General features: G+C 39.0%; 1 protein-coding gene and 1 non-coding gene across 2 annotated transcripts in view; both read right to left on the reverse strand.

Moving 5' to 3' along the window:
• Nucleotides 1–22,830, reverse strand: part of Mib1 (MIB E3 ubiquitin protein ligase 1) — a 121,037-nt gene that overhangs the window by 78,233 nt on the left and 19,974 nt on the right. Inside the window, 6 exon segments of the mRNA XM_038329809.2 lie at nucleotides 6,274–6,457; nucleotides 8,519–8,723; nucleotides 10,690–10,756; nucleotides 13,751–13,855; nucleotides 16,270–16,399; nucleotides 18,371–18,542. Coding sequence (XP_038185737.1) covers nucleotides 6,274–6,457; nucleotides 8,519–8,723; nucleotides 10,690–10,756; nucleotides 13,751–13,855; nucleotides 16,270–16,399; nucleotides 18,371–18,542 — 863 coding nt within the window.
• Nucleotides 1,532–1,669, reverse strand: LOC119815943. Its single transcript, XR_005285616.1, has one exon. It is a non-coding gene; the product is annotated as a small nucleolar RNA SNORA70 (small nucleolar RNA).

The following is a 22,830-nucleotide window of genomic DNA, read 5'->3' on the forward strand; positions in this document are numbered from 1 at the left end:
GGACAGAAATGTAAAAAATAAATCTTAAGGGCTGGAGAACTAGCTCAGCAGTTAAGAGCATTTGCTCTTGTGGGAGGACCAGGTTTAATTCCCAGGGTACCTCACAACCATCCATAACTCCAGTTCCAGAAGATCTAATGCCTTCTTCCACCCTCTGTGGGCATCAGGCGCATACATGGTGCATATATACAAATAAGCAAAACACTCATAATACTTTTTTCTAAATAATATGAAGTAACGGGATTATTTCACCTATGAGGCTTTTATCAATCTAAACGCTGCTAATTGCTGGAACTACACAAACAGGCTTGTCTGTCCTATGTATATGACGGGTGAGAACTCTTCAAGCTGGCTGTTCGTTCTGTGAGGGCAACTCTACAAGTCCCTGATGGCATCTTTGCTATCTGTACAAGGCCCATCCGCATAAAACTTTCCTCTGTAGTAAGGGGTTTATCTGAAGTATAATCTGCAAGACACTGGTTACTGTGACCACGCTCTCACTCTTACAGGGTTCTCCATGACAGAAATCTTCTGTTTTTATTTTGAAAATGTATTTCCCAAAAAAAAACTTAGTTCTTCTTTTAAATGTATACATGCATGTCTCAGTGTATGTATGTGCACCACAAGTATGCATGTGCCACAGAGGCCAAAAGAGAGCATCAGATCTCCTAGAACTGGGGTCACAGACTAACCTGAACCAGTAGTGAGCACTCTACCAACTGAGTTTAAATGTCCAGGAACAATTTTTTTTTAAAGAAAATATAAAGTTTGTATTGTCCTAACAGCTGTATTTAACAAATATCTTTATATAAATACAAATGCGAACACACATCTTTACTCCTTCTTAAAAAAAAAAAAAAAAACCTCATACATGAGTATGTCCATACTGTAGTATGAGGAATAATGAGTTAGTCATTCATAAACTCTTATTACACCCTCCTCCCCACTCCCATCTCCAACCTTCACACACACTTTTTTGTTTTTTAAGACAGGGTTTCGGTTTGTAGCCTTGGCTATCCTGGAACTCGCTCTGTAGACCAGGCTGGCCTTGAACTCACAGAGATCCACCTGCCTCTGCCTCCCAAGTACTGTGAATACACACACTTTTTACAAGCAGACTGGATGTGATATTTATTAGTGCACATGACTAGTGGGGTATAGAACTCCAGCACAGTTGAAGCCCGAAGGGGGTGCAGGGCCTTATCAGTTTTCTAAAATACAAGAATTGAGGATATATTTGATTTCATAGACACCAGAAACGAACCACTTCTTAGCTACCATGTATTCAAATTCATTAAATTTAGTGAAGCCCCATTTCTTTGAGTTATGTATGTTCTAGTGGCCAGAGAACTTAAACTTGGCTGTACATAGATCACAAATCATATTCCTTATTCTTAGTACAGATAAACATGATGACCTAGTCAATTTGAATCTTATGCCTTATGCCTTAGAATTTCCAAAGGTTCCCTGGATTCCTGTCTAGAACCTAGTTGGGGAACAGTACTGAGATAAAAAATATGCATACCCACCAGAAACTATCTAAGGATCCTTAGGGCAAGTCATACAGTAAGAAACAGGTTGAATGCACTACCACAGAGGCTGTTATTTGCAGCTGTTGTGCAACAGGCTTTCAGTAATCTTAATAGTATTTCCATGTTAGTTAACACAGCGAAAAAGCAAACAATTTATTAAACTTCTCATGTTTCCTCATTTCCATTTTTGACAGTTTCAGTTACACTGTTTGAACGTATAATCATTGTACATACTCTGTTCAGTTTATTAACCAAACAAATACATACTAAATGATCAGCTGGTGCCACTCTACTCACCTGGACTGTCTCAATTCTTTAATAGATTACTCAAAATAGTCTTACGGGAACAGAGCCTTTAAATTCTTACAGACTCAGAGCAATTTACAAACTTTATATCTCAGTTTGGTTAAACACTTAAGTTTTCCTTAGTTATATTACATATTGATATATACAAATAGTTATATATTTCTTAGCTTTACTAATTAGCACTATTTTCTAGCATGAAACAATGAAATATTTTTCCATACAACAAAATGATCTTCTTCCCACTGTGAGAAATAATTTGACCTAATCTCTAAGAAAAACTTACAGATCCAAAGAATTTTTCCTATGCATAAAAAGTAACTTATTCCATCAGAGTAGGTCATATAGTCTCCAACCTGTTTTCAATTTCAAAAGCATTTAGCTGGAATTTCAAGTGTTAGCTTAGTGGTAGACAGCTGTCTGGCATTCACAAGATCTTAGTTCAAATATTAGCAATACCAAAAAAGAATTCTATTTGATTCAACCCTTTACTTTTGCTGGGTTTACATATACATATATCAGATATAAGTGCCATTTTCTATAGAATGTATTTTTCTTTTTCATATTTAAATTTTTTATGCTTTTGACCCTTCTACTGCTCAATATACTATTTTGGTAATTACGTGTATTCCTTCCAACTTAATCACTTTATAAAAAACTTATTTGTGCATGTGTATGTGGTTTGTGTGTCTATGTGTGTTACATAAGTTCATGAAGGGACGTGTGTGTGTGTATGCGTGTGTGTGTGTGTATGTACCACTGATGCCTTCCAATATAACTCTCCACTTAATTTCATTACATTTTTATTATTTTATTGTGTGTGTAAGAACACAAGTGTGGCCAGGCATGGTGGTGCATGCCTTTAATGCCAGCACTTGGGAGGCAAAGGCATGCGGGTCTCTCTAAGTTTGAAGCCAGCCTGATCTACAGAGAGTTTCAGAACAGTCAAAAACACACATGCAAGTGTGGAGGTCAGAGGACAACTTGAAGGAGCAGTTCTCTTCTCTCACCACGTGGGTCCTGAAGATCAAACTTATCATCAGCCTTACCTGCTGAGCCACCTCTCCCTGGCTACTACCTCACCTTCTGAGATAGAGTCGGGGTCTCCTTCCTTCCCACTCCCTCTTTTTCTCCTTCTTCTTCCCCGTCTCTCAACTCAAGCACTTACTTGCTAAGCCTGGCGCTCACCCTCTTGTTAGACTGACAGGCCAGCAAGATCCCCGGATTTGCCTCTCCCTATTAGGTCACAGATGCTTGACTTTTTACACAGGAAAATATGGAAAATTCCCAGCCACAGGAAATATGCCTACTTGGTAGGTTCTTTGCAATTGAGCCATCTTCTAAGTCAAGCATTATGTTTTTAAATGACCCTTTTCATCTTTTTCTTTCTTAAGTTCTAAGACCTTGTTTCTTTTATTTCATTCTTCTGTATCTTGATATCCTTATTTTAGCTTATTTTGAATTACCTGACTTTAATGTTTTTGACTTTAAGATTTATTTATTTATTATGTTTACAGTGTTCTGCCTGCATGTATGCCTGCACGCCAGAAGAGGGCACCAGACCTCATTATATGCTGTGGGACAATGGTCCTGTACCCTGTAAAGATTTGTCACTTGTATTGGTTTAATAAAATGCTGATTGGCCAGCAGTCAGGCAGGAAGTACAGGCAGGGCAACCAGAACAGAATTCTGGGAAGAGAAAAGGCTCAGTCTGCACTCGTCACTGTGACGCAGAGGAAGCAAGATGAGAATGCCTCACTGATAACCAAGCCACGTGGCTAACACACACAAGAATTATGGGTTAATGTAAAATGTAAGAGTTAGTTAATAAGAAAGCCTGAGCTAATAGGCCAACCAGTTTATAATTAAATGTAGACCTCTGTGTGTTTCTTTGGGACTGAACAGCTGCTGGAGCAGGCAGGACAGAAACCTCTGTCAACAATTAAAGATGGTTGTAAACTACTATGTGGCTTCTGGGAACTGAACGGAGGACCTCTGGAAGAACAGCGAAGGCTCAACATCAACCTCTGAGCCATCTCTCCAGCCCAACTAGCTTTTGTCAGTTTTCTCTGCATCATCTTCCTTTGTATGTAGTGCTGTTTGGCTCTTTAATCCTGTCCTCAGTAATAACTGTGTATGGAAATAAGACCATTATCCCTGACACCTTTTATCTGGACCTGTTTATTTCTTTGCCCACATTGTCTCTGTTCTACTCAATTTAATTTCCATTCTCAGCACTTTTTTCCTTAACCGATTACGTTGGAAGGGAACACTGGATAGCTTCAGCTGGTTTTTAACATGAATCTATCAGATTCAGCCAATCTGAAATAGGAGAACTCTACTATTTAAGGAAGTTCACAGGAGCCCAGAATAAAGGATAACAAGTATTTATTCATTTGGGAAAAGAAAATCTCACAATAAAAGTTGAGAGTCACAGTCCTCTATGGGTGCTGGAAGCTGCGAACCGAACTCTGACCACCAACCAAGAAAAAGGGAGAATCACGCTTCCTGTCTGTGCTTATCTTACCTCAAACCATGCCCTAATGGGTTGGTACCAAAGGCTATTGGCTGAATGAATTCCCACAACACCTACCTCTTTTGTCTAAATAAGACGGTTGTAGATTTTTACAAACAAAACTATATACAATAAGAACAAACATCAAATATCATCCAGAGAAAAGAAAAGAAAAAGCATACACAAAAATAGAACTACAACCAACATGAACAACATCAAGCAAGAAACACATGCTAAATGTCCAGTGTAAGGTAATTAGAAACAGATTATTTCAATGGCTGTCCTATACTGGGGAATATAAGAGTCTTATACTAAAAATGTCTTAGCTAAGGTATTAAAAGAAAGTAGCTATGACTATCTAGTCTTCAAGCTATCCCTGCGTAAGCAGGAAGTGCAAGCAATGACAAACAGCTGGTTACCTGGACAGTCACCCAAAGTCTCATTTACAATGTTAGGGTAACCAAATTTGGCTAAGGCCTAAAGTATCTGACAGACCATTTTCAGAGGCAGAAAAACTCACAAGACTGTCCTATCCTGTCTTGGTAAGCTTTGGCAGTCATTTTTTGCTTGTATGCTGGTTGTCCAGTTTGGAAAGCGTACATACTGTCAGTAGTCGAGGCAAGGGAGTTCTTTGCCCAAAAGCCAGTTTTGCCAAGAAGAAAACAAGCTCCAAGTGAAGGGTCTTCAGTGCCCAATATTCTCTCGGGAATAGATCAGTGATGCCAGGAGCAATCGTGTCTCATGTCAAGAAAATTCTAAGTTATTCAGTTACAGCACTAATCTCCACACTAGCCACTGAGAATCAAATACAGCAAACAGGTCCTGCTCTCAGGTCTACCAGATATCCTACAAATTCCCTCAGCTGCAATACAGCTTATGTGGGTCAAGTAGCTGCCAATACTCGCTACTCATTCATATTTTAAGGCAATGACTAGAGATTTTATTTTTCTTGTTTTATTTTGTTTACAATTGTATCCTTAAATCTAACAGGTTTAAGTCTAAAATATATACTGAGGAGTACAGCTAGAAGGATAGACAGGATAACAGTAAAGACAAGACAGAAAGATCACAGAAGATAGGATGAGGCTACTTAGGGCAGGAACTGAGGGTAAAAAGGAAAAAATGGAAGCACTGTCCTAAGAAATGGGAGGAGGGGTTTGAACAACACACAGTAGGGTGATGGATTTCTAAGAGGAGAGAGGAAGCACAGAAGATGGAAAGTGGAAATAACAGAGCCGAAAAGTTAACTGTGCAGAGGATTGATCAGGAGGACAAAACAAGATGGAAGAAGATGGGCCACAGAACCAGGAACAGAAAGAAACAAGGTAAAACAGGAGGGGACAAGAGAAAATCTGGTGAAAGAAAAGAACAAATAAATGAAGGACAAAATAAGCTTGTTTATTATTGTTGAGCAGTTGATGAAATGTGTACTGAGTGAAAAACTAAAAATTAAGCAAAACTACTCTGAGAGACGTGTGCATGCCTATCCCTACATCTTAGGCTACCTATACTACTGAGATAAAAGCGCATGCAGCTCTTATATTTGGGAACTGAATATCAGAAAAACCTCTGCCTCCTAATACTACATTACACCCATTATTAACAGTGTTATCAGAAATACTAGCCCCTTCTGGATCTTCTAGGCTAATGCAACTGGAATAAACTAGGCATAAGTACACCTTGCTGCCTATGTACACCTAGAATACAACTCTACTAATGTGTACATATACATGCATGTGTGCTCATGTGCACGCACACATACACATATAGTGTGTATGTAAAACAATCCTTTGCAATTACATTTCTGAGTGATGTTTTTAAATGTAACTTTCAATTCCAATGTTTCTAAAAAGTAATTTGCTTAAATTAATTAATTCTATAAACAAAATATATCTCTTCCCAAGCTACTTTACATATCCTTACTGGAAGCATCGCTTCAGCCCATTCACCGTGTCCTCTTTGGAGAAGTTTAATTCTTTCCAGATCATAACAAACTTGCACAAGATCACCCACTTGAAACTGTGAGGTGCCTCCTTCTGCACCCTGTGCAGCATCCCCACTTCGTACAATGTTTGCCTTAGTGAGAACAGCAGGATTGAAGGTCCACCTACAAAAGCAGAACCAGGCTCAGAACACATAAATTCATTCAATACATCTTTAAACATTGAAGGAAGAAAAATCATGCACCACTTCAAAATAATAAAGCAATCCTCAGCAACTACATTCTGAATGATTCTTATTTCTTTGTTATATAATTTTCAATGCTTACCAGTACATACGATACATAACAAACATCTCTGTGTGTACATCATTATGCACACAGAATTGGTTTCTTCACAGCTGCTTAAGGAAAAGCTTTCTCTCCTGATCACATATATTTACTTACCATTCTGTCCTAGCTACACTGCCTACCAAATGTGCCATGACAGCCCTTTCACAGCACCATACTTCATACATCCTGAATATCAGACATTTACATTCCAATTCATAACAGCAGCAAAATCAGTCATGAAGTAACAATAAAATAATTGTACGTTTGGGTCACTGTATTGAAGAGTCACAGCATAGGAAAGTTGAGAACCACTGACCTACAACATTGCCAACCTCACAGATAAAGGCTCTCTGGTTTTAATTTGCCATGTGTAATAAATACTTTCCATAATTTTAATACCTTTGTCAAAATAAATCTGATCTGGGGCTGTAGCTCAGTGATAGTGACTGCCTGGCATGCCCAAACCCTGGTTCAATTTCCTAGGACCACACACATAATTTCTTCTGTTTTTCTTTCTTTGACAGAATCACATATAGCCTAGGCTAGCCTCAAACATACTAGAACAACTTACTCTTTGGTCTTCCTGCATCTTAATCCTGAAATCTTAGATTACAGGCCTGTGCCACATATCTGATCTATGCAGTGCTGTGGAATGAAGACAAGTCAAACATTCTATCAACTGAGCTACGTCTCTACCCCACAATTATGGTTTCTCTATTTTACATAAGCATTTCTCCATGCTGCTATCATCCTCCTGACACAGACAAAACACACTGCGCTTAAACAAACACTGGACTCCAATGCAAAAGAAGATCCTTTGTCAAATAAATTCCTAAATTATTTGCATCTTGTACACTTTTCAGAATCCAAGTACTTATCTGGAATAAGAGGACCTGAAAGATTAGATTACATTTTAAACAAACAAACAAACAAACCTGTTCCTAGAACTATGCAAGAGGCCAGTTAAATGACTCGGTGATTAAGTCAGTGTTTCTCAACCTGTGGGGTAGGGATTCCTTTGGGGTCGCTATCAGACTACAATTGACAACAGTAACAAAATTACAGCTACGAAATAACAACAAAACAATTTTATGGTGGAGTCACCACAATATAAGGAACTGTATTAAAGGGCAGCAGCGTTAGGAAGGTTAAGAACCATTGGGCTAAGCACCCTTACTGCTCTTGCAGAAGACCTGGGTTTGATTCCCAGGACCCACATGGTGGCTCACAACCACCTTTAAGCCCATTTCAGTGGATTCTCTTCTGGCCTCCAACGACTCCTGCATACATGTGCAAATAAACTCATGCAGGCACACAAACACATAAATAATAAATAAAACATTACGAGCATACAAGAACACTTGTGTCTAAAGCAACCCCAGAGGGAAAGAGGCTCTAAATAGTATGAATCATATACAAGACCAATGAGATGAATCAGCAAGTAAACGCATTTTTACCACTAACCCTGAGTTTAACAGAACTCCTAAGATGGAAGGAGAGAACCGACTTCGGCAAGCTTCCTCTGACTTCAATGTAAAAGTGCACGTGTGCACGCAGGCAAACATACACAGATAGCCGGGCGGTGGTGGCGCACGCCTTTAATCCCAGCACTCGGGAGGCAGAGGCAGGCGAATCTCTTTGAGTTCGAGGCCAGCCTGGTCTACAAGAGCTCTAAAAAAAGCTGCAGAGAAACCCTGTCTCAAAAAACAAAAACAAAAACAAAAACAAAAAACATACATAGATATACCTAAATGCCTTACCAACATATTCTAAATTTGTATATACTGCCTAAGGACCAACATTTTAAACCTTGAATTACAGCATGTTACTTGCTTTCTTTAAGGCTTCTGATCCTTATGTTAACTTTGTCATCAAAATTCAGGAAACAGTACCAACCTATTGCCACTTGGATACTGCACTACAATGTCATGATCTTCATCAATGCCACAGACAGTTCCAGTTGTAGTTAAAGTCTCAAACATCCCATCAGTCCATCCTCCGTGACCATGCTGCAAAGACTGTACGATTTCTAGGTCAAGGTCTATATTTACCAGGTCACCAATCTGCAATCCACCAGGATTCCTGTTGCCATTCTGCTCACCTGTAATCCCAAACACAATTAATGAAAGGGGAAAATGAAGGAAAAAAGAGCCACTGTAGTAAACAGTTGCACTCGATCACTACCTTGTTATCATGACTGATTAGAAGTCTATGTTAATTTTCTAGTTCTTCTTTGTCTAATCAGTTGTGGTGTTTTTGTGTAAGAGTCTGTTCTTTACATTTACTTTACCTCACTCACTTATTGACCAACAACTATTCATGGTGTTCCCTTAGAACTTTTTAATGAAAGTTTATTTTTAATTGGCACGTGATAATTGTACATATTCATGGATATACTATGATATTTACATATATAAAATATAATGAGCAAATCATGGTAGTAAGCATATTCATTTCCTCAAATATTTATCCTTTATGATAAAAACATTTCAAATTCTTTCTTCTAGCTATTTTGGAACCATACTACACTACAAGACACCAGAGCTAACCGCAACTATGTGCCCAGTAACCCACCCCACTTCTTTCAAGTGTGTTATTAAATACAAAAAGAAACTAGATACTTTTTAAATCCCATTCAATCTCAATGTGTTTTACAAATTCAGTGTAAGAGTCTAGAGCGGAGTTTTCAAGTACAGAAAAAGTTTAAAAAAAAATTAACTTAAACACTGCAGCAATGTGAGCCAAGGTGTATCTGCAGCTAAGTGGCGTGCCTCTTTTCAGGCAGGCAAAAGGCACTGGGCTCAATTCTCAGGACCACAAAAAAAGGGAAAAAACTGTAACAATATAATCACTCATAAAAATTAAGTAGAAGCAAAATCTACAAAAGACTACCACTACCAACCCTAAATCAGAGTAGAGAGTCCTGGAGAATAAGAACAGTCAGGGATTTGCTTGGATGTCTTGCTGACTAGCACTGCACCAGAGCCATCCATAGTAACAGAGAATGTAAAGGGGAAATTCCAGATTTCTTCCTCAGATGTGCTTACTATCATTTTTAAATAAACTATACATTTTTGTCTAAGGTCAATTAAAACAAAGGTCCCAGGATAAAGATTTAAAATCATAAAACACTACACTATGGATCTAAACATTCATGTTGAGCTTACACTTTCCTTATAGAGGCACAAAGACAGCAAGAAGGGAAGAAGAGTTCACCAAAACATGTGTATGTCCTACATCCACCTTTACAAAGAGAGAAAAGCAGGCTGGAAGAAAATGGCACTTATGACAAAAAGCAAGTCAGATGATTCAGAGAGGGTGGCACTGCGTAAGGGAGGAGGGCATCTAAGGACTGAGGGCTTCATCGCAATAATGCATTTGCAAATGAAGGCAGGTCTGGCTTTTCATACTCTTTACAAATGGTTTTATGTTACTTGGAATTATATTTACTATATTACCTTGATCATAGAGCTGTTCTTTTACTAGGAAATTAGTTTTATGGTGTAGGAGTTCCTTCTGTTTGTGTGTTGCTTTCATTGGTTAATGAATAAAGAAACTGTCTTGGCCTGGTTGATAGGGTAGAACTTAGGTAGGTGGAGAAGACAGAACTAAATGCTGGGAAGAAGAAAGCAGAGGGAGGGAGAAGTCCTGGATCCTCCGCCGGAGATGGACGCCGGTTAGAATCTCCAGTAAGCCACTGCCACGTGGTGATACACAGATTAATGGAAATGGGTTAAACTAATATGTTAGAGTTAGCCAATAAGAAGTTAGAGCTAATGGCCAAGCGGTGTTTTAATTAATACAGTTTTTGTGTGGTTATTTCAGGTATAAGCTAGCTAGGCGGCTAGGAGAAACAACCCCCCTCCCAATTCCCAAGACATAACAACTCCTGAGCATAAATAAACCATGGAAACGAAATAAAGGTTTTAAAACTAAATAAAATGAAACCAAGTATTTCTCTACATAACTTTAATAATAATTAATTTTTCTGTCAAATTTAGACATTATCCTGATCTTTATAGACCTGACTCATGATTTAGCAATTTTCTTTAATCTGCTTAACTCACCTAACACAGGGCAATGATCTCTGTAGAAAGAACCTCCTTTGGCATCCTGGACACACTTCAGATCAGACTAAGGAAAGAAACCAAGAAAATAACCCATGAAAACTTGAAATATGGCACAAGGTCTAGACGAGGCACGTTTCACTCGGCACACGGCAGAGGCAGCCAAGTAGAGTCACACTGTAGACCAGAACACTGATCTGACAAGACAAGCCTGACTTACTTCCCGCTATCGAATTTCAGAGTTCAAAGTTAACACTTTAACATTAAGTATTTTCAAAAGCACATGGCAAGCAACAAACTCTAAGAAATACCCAGTATTTGATAAATGCACAACACATTGAAATTTTAAAATAATTTTACCCAAACTAAAGCAAAAATCTCACTGCATTGATCCTTTCAAACACATTTGTTAAAGATACAAGGCAAATACATGTAAGAAGAAAAATTACATAAAATCAAGCAACCTGCAGAAGCAGAGAAATGGAATCAAACCCAGTTTTTGATCCTTTGCAACTAATTTCTCTATCTGGTTAATTAAGGTCTGTCCCACCTATTTTTACAAGAAAATATATTCATTCTTACTTAAGTAGTAGGATTAGAGACACCTGTAGTTACAAGAAATAGGGACATTAATCTTAGGTGTTACTTACAAAAAAAATTAGAGTTAAAGAAAAAACAGAAAACAAGCAAACAAAAAACAGATGCACTAAAAAATGTCCAAGAGTTGCTGATGTGTACAGTAGGTGACAGATGTGTACAGTAGGTGACAGATGTGTACAGTAGGTGACAGGCACATCCACACAGAATCCAGCTCTGGAACAACCCATTTTGCAATAAAAATGAAATATTACTCAACACCAGACCGAGAAAAAGGCTTTAATTATTTTAATGTAGTAATTCTTCTACCTCTAAAAATCTATCCTAAGGAAATATGCCCATAATAAGCAAAAACATATTCAAGCATACTGGCTTTCACCCTGCTCACAGCAGTGGAGAGGAAGGTAACCTTCAAAAAGACATCTCATTAAATAATGGCACTAACCTCATGAGCCATCAACCTGTATATGGTATTCATTTAACTACCTGAATGCATACAACACATACATCTTCATATCAATCAATAGTCAGTTGAAATCATTTTTTTTAAAAAACTCACAATTCGAAAGCGTGCTACATCTGAATCTTTAATATGCAGTGGGAAAGAAAACAAGTTGATTCTATAGCCAATGATATAATTTGGCATCACTAAAAGCATTTGCTAGCCAGGCAGTGGTGGTGCATGCCTTTAATCCTAGCACTTGGGAGGCAAGGGAGGAACATCTCTTGAGTTCCAGGCCAGCCTGGTCTACAAATCAAGTTCCAGGACAGCCAGGGTGACATAGAAACCTTGTCTCGAAAAAACAAAGGAAAAAAAACGAAAAATAAAAAATAAAGCATTTGTTTAAGCTCATATTGGCTTTCATATACAAATGAAATATATTAAGGAGACATTTGGCTGTGTTTCTGCTCTCCAAATGGAAGACAAAGACAGTTGAGGAATGAAACAAAGAATCCTCTGGGCTGGGCAAACAGTTCACTGCTGGGCACTTACCTAGCATGCACAAAACCCCAGTATCAATGGGAATATTATTCTAAGGTGTGTGATTGTTGTTTATGCTGCATTTGTCTAATTCTGTATAACTGTGGTTCTCTGCCTGTCACCTGAAGGTTCCAATACAGAGCTGGATGGCCAGTAGTGAGGCAGAAGCAAGGACAGGCAGGGCTGGCAGGCAGAGAGTAAAATAAAAAGAACAAGAGAACAAGGAGAGGAGGATGTCAGGGGCCAGCCACCCTGCCAGCCATGAAGTAAGAGTGAAACTAAGATTTACAGACGAGGAAGATAAAAGTCCAGAGGCAAAAGATAGATGGGATAATTTATGAAAAGCTGACTAGAAACAAGCCAACCTAAGGCTGGACATTCATAAGTAATAATAACCCTTTCATGTGTTTTATTTGGGAGCTGTGTGGTGGGTCCCTCAAAAAGCCAAAAGAGTAAAACATTACACAACAAAACTATAATAATTCCTTAAATTGAAACATATTCATAATTGAAGGGTTATTAAAGAAATTTGCATTTGAAAATAAACAGTAAGGCTAGATATGGTGCCCATATCTTTAATCCCAGCATTTAGGAGGCTGAGTGAGGCAGATCTCTCTGTGAGTTCAAGGCCAGTCTGGTCTACCTAACACGTTTCAAGCCAGCCAAGAGCTACATAGTGAAACCCTGTCACAAAATAAAGTCAGAATTTGAACAATGGTCCATGAAATACAGAAATATAAAGCAATCTATTGACTAAACCTACATTATTCTCCACTAGATGTTTCCAAATCTATTGCTTTCTTGTTTTATCTTCTTTTTTATTTTTTGAGACAGTCTCATTATGTGCCCAAACTGGCCTTGAACTTAAGATCCTCTTTCCTCCACCTCTGGAGTGCTGGGATTGTGCATACAAGATCACATTTAATCATCAATTCTGCATTCTAATAAAACTACAAGAGGGGCTGGAGAGATGCTCAGTGATTAAGAGCACTGACTTTTTCTTCCAGAGAATCAGAATTAATTCCCAGCCCCCACACAGAAGCTCACAACCGTCTGTAACTCCATTTCCAGGGGACCCAACACCCATGGCAAAACATCAATGCATTTAAATAAAAACTTAAAAAAACAACTTCCTTAAAAATAATTTATACTTTTTATCAGCTACCACAGCATAGAATATAAAACCCACCTCATGTTAATACTCTCCAAAGAACAGTCCTATAGATGACTCTAATTTTTTTGTTTAGATTTCAAAAGCTAAATCCACTAGACATTTTACTATGGCAAAAGCATATCTGCTATTAGGCAGTTTATACACACAGAGTCTGAGTCTGGTCAGAGGAGCTGAAACCCTCACATCACAGATGTCCTTCCTGCTGCAGATGCACGGCTCAGACACAAGGCAGAATGCACACACAGGATGGGCATCAGTTCCCACCCGGGCCCGCCCACTGTCACAGACTGTGCTTCTTCACTACTCACCATGCCCTCAAAGCCAACTCTGTAAAGGTTCTTAGCACCATTATCCCAGAGAACGTATGCTGCACTGTGTGGGCTTGATGCACTCCAGTCTTGGATTTCCGTTACCTAACAAAATTTGGGGGAAAAAACTTTTTTTAAAAGCCAGGCAGCAGAAACACATGCCTTTAATCCCAGCACTTAGGAGGCAGAGGCAGGAGGACTTCTGTGAGTTCAAGGCTAGCCTGGTGTACCAAGCAAGTTCCAAGATAGCCAGAGCTGTCTCAAAAAAGCAAACAAAAGAAAAGGTTAGCTGCTTTAATTATACTGAAATCTTAAAAATCATTTCATCTATCAACCTATATAACAAAAACCAATAAAAATACCTATTTGCCAAATGTTACTTTTAGCATTGTTAAATTATCAATAAAGTTCTATTTCTCCAGAATTATAAGTTTTATTAAGATAGAATATCCTTGAGTAGCCCATCCTCCCCTCAAACTCAAAAGTCTCCTGTCTCAGCCTCCCAAGAGACAGAACTGCTGGATGTGTGTAGCACCAAATCCAGCTTCTGTAAATGTTTATGCTGGTTTTTCTCCTTAGTCCTTGCCTTTTCTATATGCTAGGCAAGCACTCTACCACTGGGTGTATCTCCAGCCTGGTGTTGTGGCTATTGTCTGAGGGAAGGGGTGTTGAGACAAGCTGTCAGAACACAACCCAGGAGACCTCAAACTTCCTGTTTAAACTTTGGGGTTATATCCCCACACCTGACCTTACCTGAGAGTTATGAAGTACATTCTAATATCACTGTAGAAATTTTTAACTAGAAGGCAAAGAAATTAGGCTAATAGGTCATCAGAAAATGAATAATGCAAATTTTAAGATCCTTTAAGAACAAAGCTTACTCTTTTTAGCCAATTATCCAATATATAATTTAAAATCTTTAAGCACGTATCTAAACAACTAAAGATAAACCCGTTTTCTAGTGCACTACAAGATGACAAACCCAGAGTTGTTAAGAATGTCAGTGGCATTGAGCTGCTCAGTTGCCAAGAAAACAGGCCACCCCAGCTAGAACAGCGTGCTATGGTGGGCACAGATATAATGCCACACCCACAAACAAACTGATACTTGAAACTTACCTGGGTAAACTCCAACTTGTTCTCTCTTTCCCTCTCCCTGTTCTCCACCACAAACACACACATCCATGCATTCATGTATTGGTTGCTTACTAATCCTTAAGGCTGAGAGTCAAGTGCACAAAGTAACATACAGTAACAAAGCTGGCACTCCCAGCTGTCTACACCTAAGAACAGAGCTGCTCACATACAATCCAAATGACTTTGCTCCACTCTAACACTCTGCATACACCATCATTTCACAAACATAAAGAATAACCCAAACTATATTACTTTTCTTTGTTTTGTTTTCCAAGACAGGGTTTCTCCGTATAACAAATCTAGTTGACTTGGAAATAGCTCTTGTAGATCAGGCTAACTTCGATTAGGCAGGTGATCCACCTGCCTCTGTCTCCCGAGTGCTGGGATTAAAGGCGTGCACCACCACCACCCAGTCGACTAGTATTCCTTTGAACTTTTTTTCTTTTTTGTACTGAAGAAGTTTTGTTGGGTAGGTACTTGGCAGTGCTTTTGTACAAATAAAATGATTTCATTTAAGATTTAATTAAGCATTTGAGAAATGTTTCAAATTACTAATAAGGCCATATATTCTTTTAAATTTTTATAAATATTGTAAAAAACAAAATATGCATACTTTTAAGAATAAAAAAAGAAATGAACACCCTTATAATTATTCTACTACCTTTAAAAATGAATGTCATAGCAGTGGTGGCACACTAACCACTGGACAGAGCTCCCAGAGTCTGTTGAAGAGAGGGAGGAGCGGTAACATGAGCAAAGGGGTCAAGTCCATGATAGGGACACCCACCGAAACAATAGACCTGAAATAGTGGGTGCTCACTGACTCTGGACAGACAACCAGGAGACCTGCATAATACTGATCTAGGCCTCCTAAAAGCAGGCAACAGTGGGGATGGCTTGGGCAGTTTGTGGGGCCACTGGCATGGAGACCAGGAGTTATCCCTAATAAACGATCTGGCTTTTTGGAGCCCATTTCCTATGAAGAGAAACCCTGCTCAACCTAGGCACAAGAGGAAGGGCCTTTGTCCTGCCTCAATGAAGTGATGTGAAAGAATCTGTTGACTTCCCATAGGAGGCCTTACCCTTTCTGAGGAGCAGCAGATAGGGGCTGGAGAGAGGGGTAAGTGGGAAGAGGGGAGGGAGAGGGAACTGGGATTAGTACGTAAAATACACACATACACACACACACACACAGAGAGAGAGAGAGAGAGAGAGAGAGAGAGAGAGAGAGAGAGAGAGAGAGAGAGAGAGAGAGAGAGAGAGAGAGAGAGAGAGAGAGAGAGAGAGGGAGGGAGGGAGGGAGGGAGGGAGGGAGGGAGGGAGAGAAATCTCAACTCTCAACACTCTAGAATAAATACATGGTCAATTTTTAAAAGTCCATACCTTTCCTCTACGCCCATTGCCCCCATCTTGATCTTCCCACTGCCAGTCCACTCCTCGTACCACTCTGGCACCTGCGAAGATTCCTCTGGCTGTAATCTTCTTAGATTTTCTACGAGACTCTAACAGAACCCTAAAAATAAAAAGTTTTGTTTTCACATTTTATAAAACTGAGAAATAATAACTTTTATGTAAAAAAAAGCCTTTATATGAGGAAAGTGTTAGCTCCTTATAAAGACAACATTAAACTGCCCATTTTACAATTGAGGAATCAATGCATGAACAAAAGGTTTTGCTCAGGTTCATAAAAATATATAAAGCAATGGAATCAGAATAAGCACCTGGCACCACTCAGGCTATGTCTCTACGTGTCCTCCATCAGGGCCTGCTGAACACAGTATCTCAGATGAGCTGCAAACCACACACTTAGCTGTGACTTAGGGCAAACAGCTAGTGGCAGCATTTTGGTCACCTCAAGAGCATGATCTCTCTACAAAGAACAGTAGACCTCTGCTTTTGCCAAATGTCAAGAACAACAAGATGGGTTCAGAATGGGGGTGGGGACATCTTTAAGAATCTGTGAAAAGTGAGCAATGAATCAAACTAAATCTAAGGTCAGGTTTGACTACACTGTACTGTCTCCAGAATATTGCACACCCAAGAACACTTACAAACTACACTGTACTGTCTCCGGAGTATTGCACACCCAAGAACACTTACAAACTACACTGCACAGTCTCTGGAGTACTGCACACCCAAGAACACTTAAAAACTACACTGTACTGTCTCCAGAGTATTGCAAACTTAGAAGCATTTACAAACCTTGAGAAAGATTTCACTCAATTATTTGAGCTAGCTGCTTTATCTGAAGCCATCTGCCCCTTACTCATCTACATCCATTTTTATTCAGATTTTAGGCTTTTGCTTTTGAAATGTAATCTTATTATTATACTCGTTTTTTAAAATCTATTTATATTCCTTAATTTTAATTTTAAGCAAAAAACAAGAATAATTTTTTTTTCCAAAATACTCAGTTTGAGTGACAGAACCATGATCTGAAATGAGACGCTGTTACTCAAAACTCCTTCCCGATTGTCCCCAGCTGTGGCTCTCTCACTGGCTGCATACTTACTCAAGTGCAGCATCCTATCTATACGAGAAGACTCCACTACCTAAAATTCTACACCCACCTTATCCATCCTAAGACTTAAGACATTATCCTGTCCAAAACATCACAATTTTCATTCATGATCATTATTCCTCTTAAATTATAAACTCCTTAAGAAAACTATCTACAAATTACAAATACAGTAGCTGCCGCATAGCCTCTCTCTGTGTGTATATGCATTTATGTATGCATGTGTCTGTGTGTACAGGTGTGCATGTATACGTGAGAAGGTTAGATGCCAATGTTGGGTGTCACTCAATCACTTTTCCACCTTACTTTTTGAAAAGATCTCTCACTGAACCTGGAGTTCAATGTTCAGCTAGACAGACTACCCAGAGCTCCAAGTATCCTTCTGTCTGCCTCTCCAGCACTGGCTATAAAAATGTGTCATGTGCCTAGCTTTCCATAGGTGCTAGGTAATCAAACATAACTCCCCAAGGTTATGAAGCAACACTTTACCATCTGAGCCATATCTCAAATCTTTATCCATAATAAACGCCTGCTGACTCATCAGTAGGCCATAGTGTTCATTGAATAGAATTAAGAGCAAAGGATATAATAAGAAAATTATTCAATTTTTTTGGAGGGGGCATATATTTCCAACTGTTCAGCAATGTCAAGCTCCACATTAGAGAAAAAATAGCCAAGATTATCTTATAAAACAATCAGTAATTGGAGGTCAACCTGGACTACATACTGAGTTCAAGGTCAACCAGATCTCTACAATGAGGCCCTGTCTTTAAAAAAAAAGAAACAAAAGAGAAACCCACATACAATAAAATTTTACCTTCACAGAGTCGCTCCCAAATCAACAAGTTCAATCCAAGTCTAGCCTGCTATTCATTTTCCCCTAAAACTAAATCTAAATTATCTAAAGCTACTTCCTAATCCTACTTTAAAGTTAATAGGAAAAAAGGAAACACTTGTTTCCCTTACCGTTCACTTCCTGGTGTAGTGATCCTATAAAAGCGATGCCTTAAGTGGTGCTTATCTCCATGATAACAAACGGTGCACAAATCATAATTTGTACACTCTGCACATTTCCATCGAATGCCAATGATTGGTTGTTGGCGGCAAGTATCACACATAGTTCCATCATGCTTGATGCCTATGGAAACAGTCATATGCTTAGGTTACTCTCAAATACTTATTTGCACACTACTGTGTTGGGAAAAACACAACAGCATATTACAAAGGTTATTTTAACAAAGGATGGGAAAAACACAACATCTAATTTCAAGGTGACAAATCTGAATTACTTTGATCAATGTAAATCATAAGCTAAACATGTTTTCTATTCTCATTTCATTAGTAAAACACAAACAAGTATTATTTGTCCAGCTCTCATCCATAAATGAAAATCTAGGCTTAACACACAAACAATCTTCTCCCAAAGCTAAGCACTTCTGACTACAAACACCCACAGTCACAAGCTGGCCAAAGTGCTCACTGTGCGAGGACGGAGACCAAGGTTCAGATATGCAGAGCCCATAGAATGCCGGGTGGGCTGCTTGCCTGTAATCTCCAGCACTCAGATGGGCACAGAATAAGATGGCTGGCCACATGAGTCTTGATCAGTTGAGCTCTGAATTCAGTTCAGATATACTGCCCCAATGAGTGTACATCCTCGGGTCTCCACATGCACAAACATTTGTGTGTCCACACACCTGCAAACAGGCATGATACAAACATACACACACACACACACACACACACACACACAGGAAAAAAACCCTTTAGGACTGCTGAGAGTACTGCAACCTATTGTCCAGGTAAATAATTACTCCAAAAGAAATGGACTTTTATCATCGTGGTCTCATAGAAACAAACCATCAATATACTTAATAAATGCTCAGCAATAAGTGTTTTCTCTATAAACACTAAATTTTAGAAAACTATTAGCTAAGGGTGGGATGGTAATACACCCTATTATCCCAGCACTTAAGAGATAGAGGAAAGGAATTAGGAAGGAATTCAATGTCATCCTTGGTGACACAGGAACTCTCAAACCACCTTAAGCTACATGAGGAGGCAGACACCTCAGCAGCTCAGAATGCTTGCCACCAAGCCTGACACCGGACTGCCATCTTCAAGACCCACATGGAGACAGGACGAAAACAACTCTCCCAGGCTGTCTTCTGACCTCCACACACTCTCTAAGGCACATGTGAACCTACACACACAAACTCAGTAAACAGTAAAATAGGAAGATTAGCAACTGGTGCTAAGAGCTGGCTCAGAGGTTAAGAACATGAACTGTGCTTCAGAGGATGCAATCTCAGTTCCCAGTACCCACGTCAAGACAGCTCAGCACCATGGGATCCAGCATCCCTTTCTAGATTCTATAGGACACATACTCCACACGCACCAGCACACAATTAAAAAGCTTTAAATGAGAAACAACACTATGGCTTGTGTTCCTCCCTTCAAGGAAGAACTTGTTACCTACTTGTAAACTGCCCCCCCACTGCTCACACAGGAATGAAACAGACACTCAAAGACCATGACAAATTATAGAAAGCAACTTTTGGATTGGGGCAATTCTCCTTTATTATCTTTGATGCTGCTATCACTAAAGGTTCAATAAGTTGAATTCATAATGTTTTAAATGGTTACGTGACTTGTGACACCAGGGCCACCACTTTACAACCACATCCTAGCAACTGAACTCATTTTAAGCTGTAAACTAGCTCAAACTATCTTTGTGTCCTCATATAAAAAGTCAAAACACATTTCAAATTAGAGGCAGGCAGAGAAGAAAGTGGGATTTAGATGAACTAAGATTAACCATGCTAAAGATTCCCAGTAGATAACATGGAAATCTCTTACTTTGTATTTTAATTTAGGGAACTTACCAAAATTAAAGGGGAAAAAAAGAGGTCTTTTAACTGGGAAACTTTCAGCCTCCTTTGGTGAAGACGTACTGTTCTTTGGTGGTGAGGCAGTATGTTCTAAAAGTTTTATGTGCTGTGTGAGCAACACCCAGAGGACAAAAATAGTAACATTATCACTAAGTTCTAAAAGAACTAGTAACTACTGCTACTAGTAGTAACCAGTAACTACTCCCTAAAAAGGAAGAGTGTATTATTCATTTCCTATACCCAGATAACCGAACTCCAAACGAGAAGCTGAACTCAAGTACAAACCTGTGTTTGAGCCAAAGTAAAGTTGGGGAAAGTAGGAGAAAACACACACTAACAGTTAACTGGGGTGCCTACTGGACAACCCAAGACTGTACCAGCATCAAATATGCCTCATGTTCAACCCTTCAGTCTCCTACATTACAAATCTTTGACAGTGGACATCAAAGTCTACTAACTCATCAGAATTATCTTTAACAAGTGTATTCATGAGTACTCATGTGTTCATGTGTGTGTGCATGCTTAGGGAAACAAGAATAAAAGCTTAGTTGTCGTCCTCGGGAGTATAGTCCACCTCCTTTGAGACATGTCTCTCAATGGCCTGAAACACTAGACTAGACTGACTAGCCAGCAAGCCCCAGTCTCGGGGACTACAAGCACTCTGCCATGCCATTTTGACATGGCTTCCAGATAGAATTCAGGCATTCATGCTTGAGAGGCAAGTTCTTTACAGACTGTGATGGTCTGAATGAAAATGGCCCCATAGGCTCAGGTATCATTACATGAAAGGATTAGGACATAAGGCCTTGTTGGAGTAGGTGTAGCCTTGCTGTAGGAACTGTGAGACTGGGGGTGGGCTTTGAGGTTTCAGAAGCTCAAGCCAGGTCCAGTGGCTCACACTTGAAGACCCGCTGCATTCAAATCCAGATAAAGAACTCTCAGCTCCTTCTCTAGCAAAAAGTCTGCTTGTATGCTGCCATGCTTCCTTCCATGACAATAAAGGACTAAACCTCTGAACCAGCAAGCCAGCCCTAATTAAATGTTTTCCTTTGTAAGAGTTGCCATGATCATTGTGTCTGTTCATAGCAATAGGAGCCCTAACTAAAGCACTGACTGAGGTAATTCCTTTCCTACTGGATATTTTTTTCATCCTAGTGGAAGCAGGCAGGTATTCAAATATCACTCTTTCCATAATGTCAAGAGATGATAGAATCCCGGCACTTAAAGGGCAGAGGCAGGAAGGAGGACTGAATTAGAGCCCAGCCTAGTCTAAATAGGAAGAACTTATCTCAAAAAAAGGAAAAGAGATGGAAGAAAGGGAGGGAAGCTATCAACCAAAGCCAATAATAATTCTCTAGTTAGGGCTAAGGATATACTTCAGTAGCAGAGCATAAAGTATCTATGCAGTCAACTGCCAGCACCAAAACAAGTTAGAATAAGCAAGGGAAGAGTTTCAAAGAAATGACAGGTAAGTAAGCCTCTCAAAGAAGAGCAAGCACAAGAGGCTTCATACCTTAGCAGGACCATAAAATATAACCAAAGGCCTATATATAATTACAATTAGACTGGGAACTGACAAGTTCAGACATGGTTTCTGACCTGTATATTTATAGTGTTATATTAAATGATTAAAAACATTTGTATGTAATTTAAGATCCTAATCCTATAATGTACTAGTTACACAAAATTGTAAAATATGCTAGGTTCAATATTGTTACCTGAAAACTGAGAAAACACTTACTTTCAAATGGAGGCCAAAGCAATACAGTGATGAACTTTAAGGGCTTTAATAGGTATTCACTACATGTACTAGGTCCTCTACACCAACAACTTAGTGATCAAAATTACATATCCTACTGGTCAAATTCTACAGTCTTTAAATAGTGAAAGAACTTTTACAGTGCCCAATTCTTCAGATGATATTCAATATTTAAAATCTCCAATTCCTCACAGAGTATTTGATCATTCATGTGTGAATTAAGCCCATTTTCTCCCCAAAGCTCTGGTATTCCAGATACATTTATCTTCCCAGGTCCTTTTGTTTTCACCCCAAAGCTGCCAAGGAAAACAGCTCTCCAGGCTAGTAGGTGACTCACCCACCACTTCCCACCAGCAAGTTAAGTCTGACTCTATCAATCATGAAAGTAACCATTAGCCATAGATCTCTAGTCTAAGTGGAATGTAAACTGAAATCTGAAACCACAAAAGCATCACTACACAACTTAAATCTATCAATGTGCACATTATTACATCCTTCAGCCATGGAGTGTACATCAAAGGGTTGAACTGCACTGTCATCTACTCCTTCCATCTGGGGTCATAAAGGATGCATAGCAAAAGGGCTGGCTCTTTTCTTTCATCACAGAATGATTTTGCATGGTAAAACATACAAATAATCCTTAATTTGGACAAAATGTTTGTAATCATCCCTTAGATTATCAAGAATACATTATTTATATATATATTATATATATAGAGAGAGAGATAGAGAAAACTATACTATGTTTTAATCACCAAATAACCAATGGTATAAAA

The sequence above is a fragment of the Arvicola amphibius genome, chromosome 5, assembly GCF_903992535.2.
Source record: "Arvicola amphibius chromosome 5, mArvAmp1.2, whole genome shotgun sequence".
Classification (NCBI taxonomy): Eukaryota; Metazoa; Chordata; class Mammalia; order Rodentia; family Cricetidae; genus Arvicola; species Arvicola amphibius.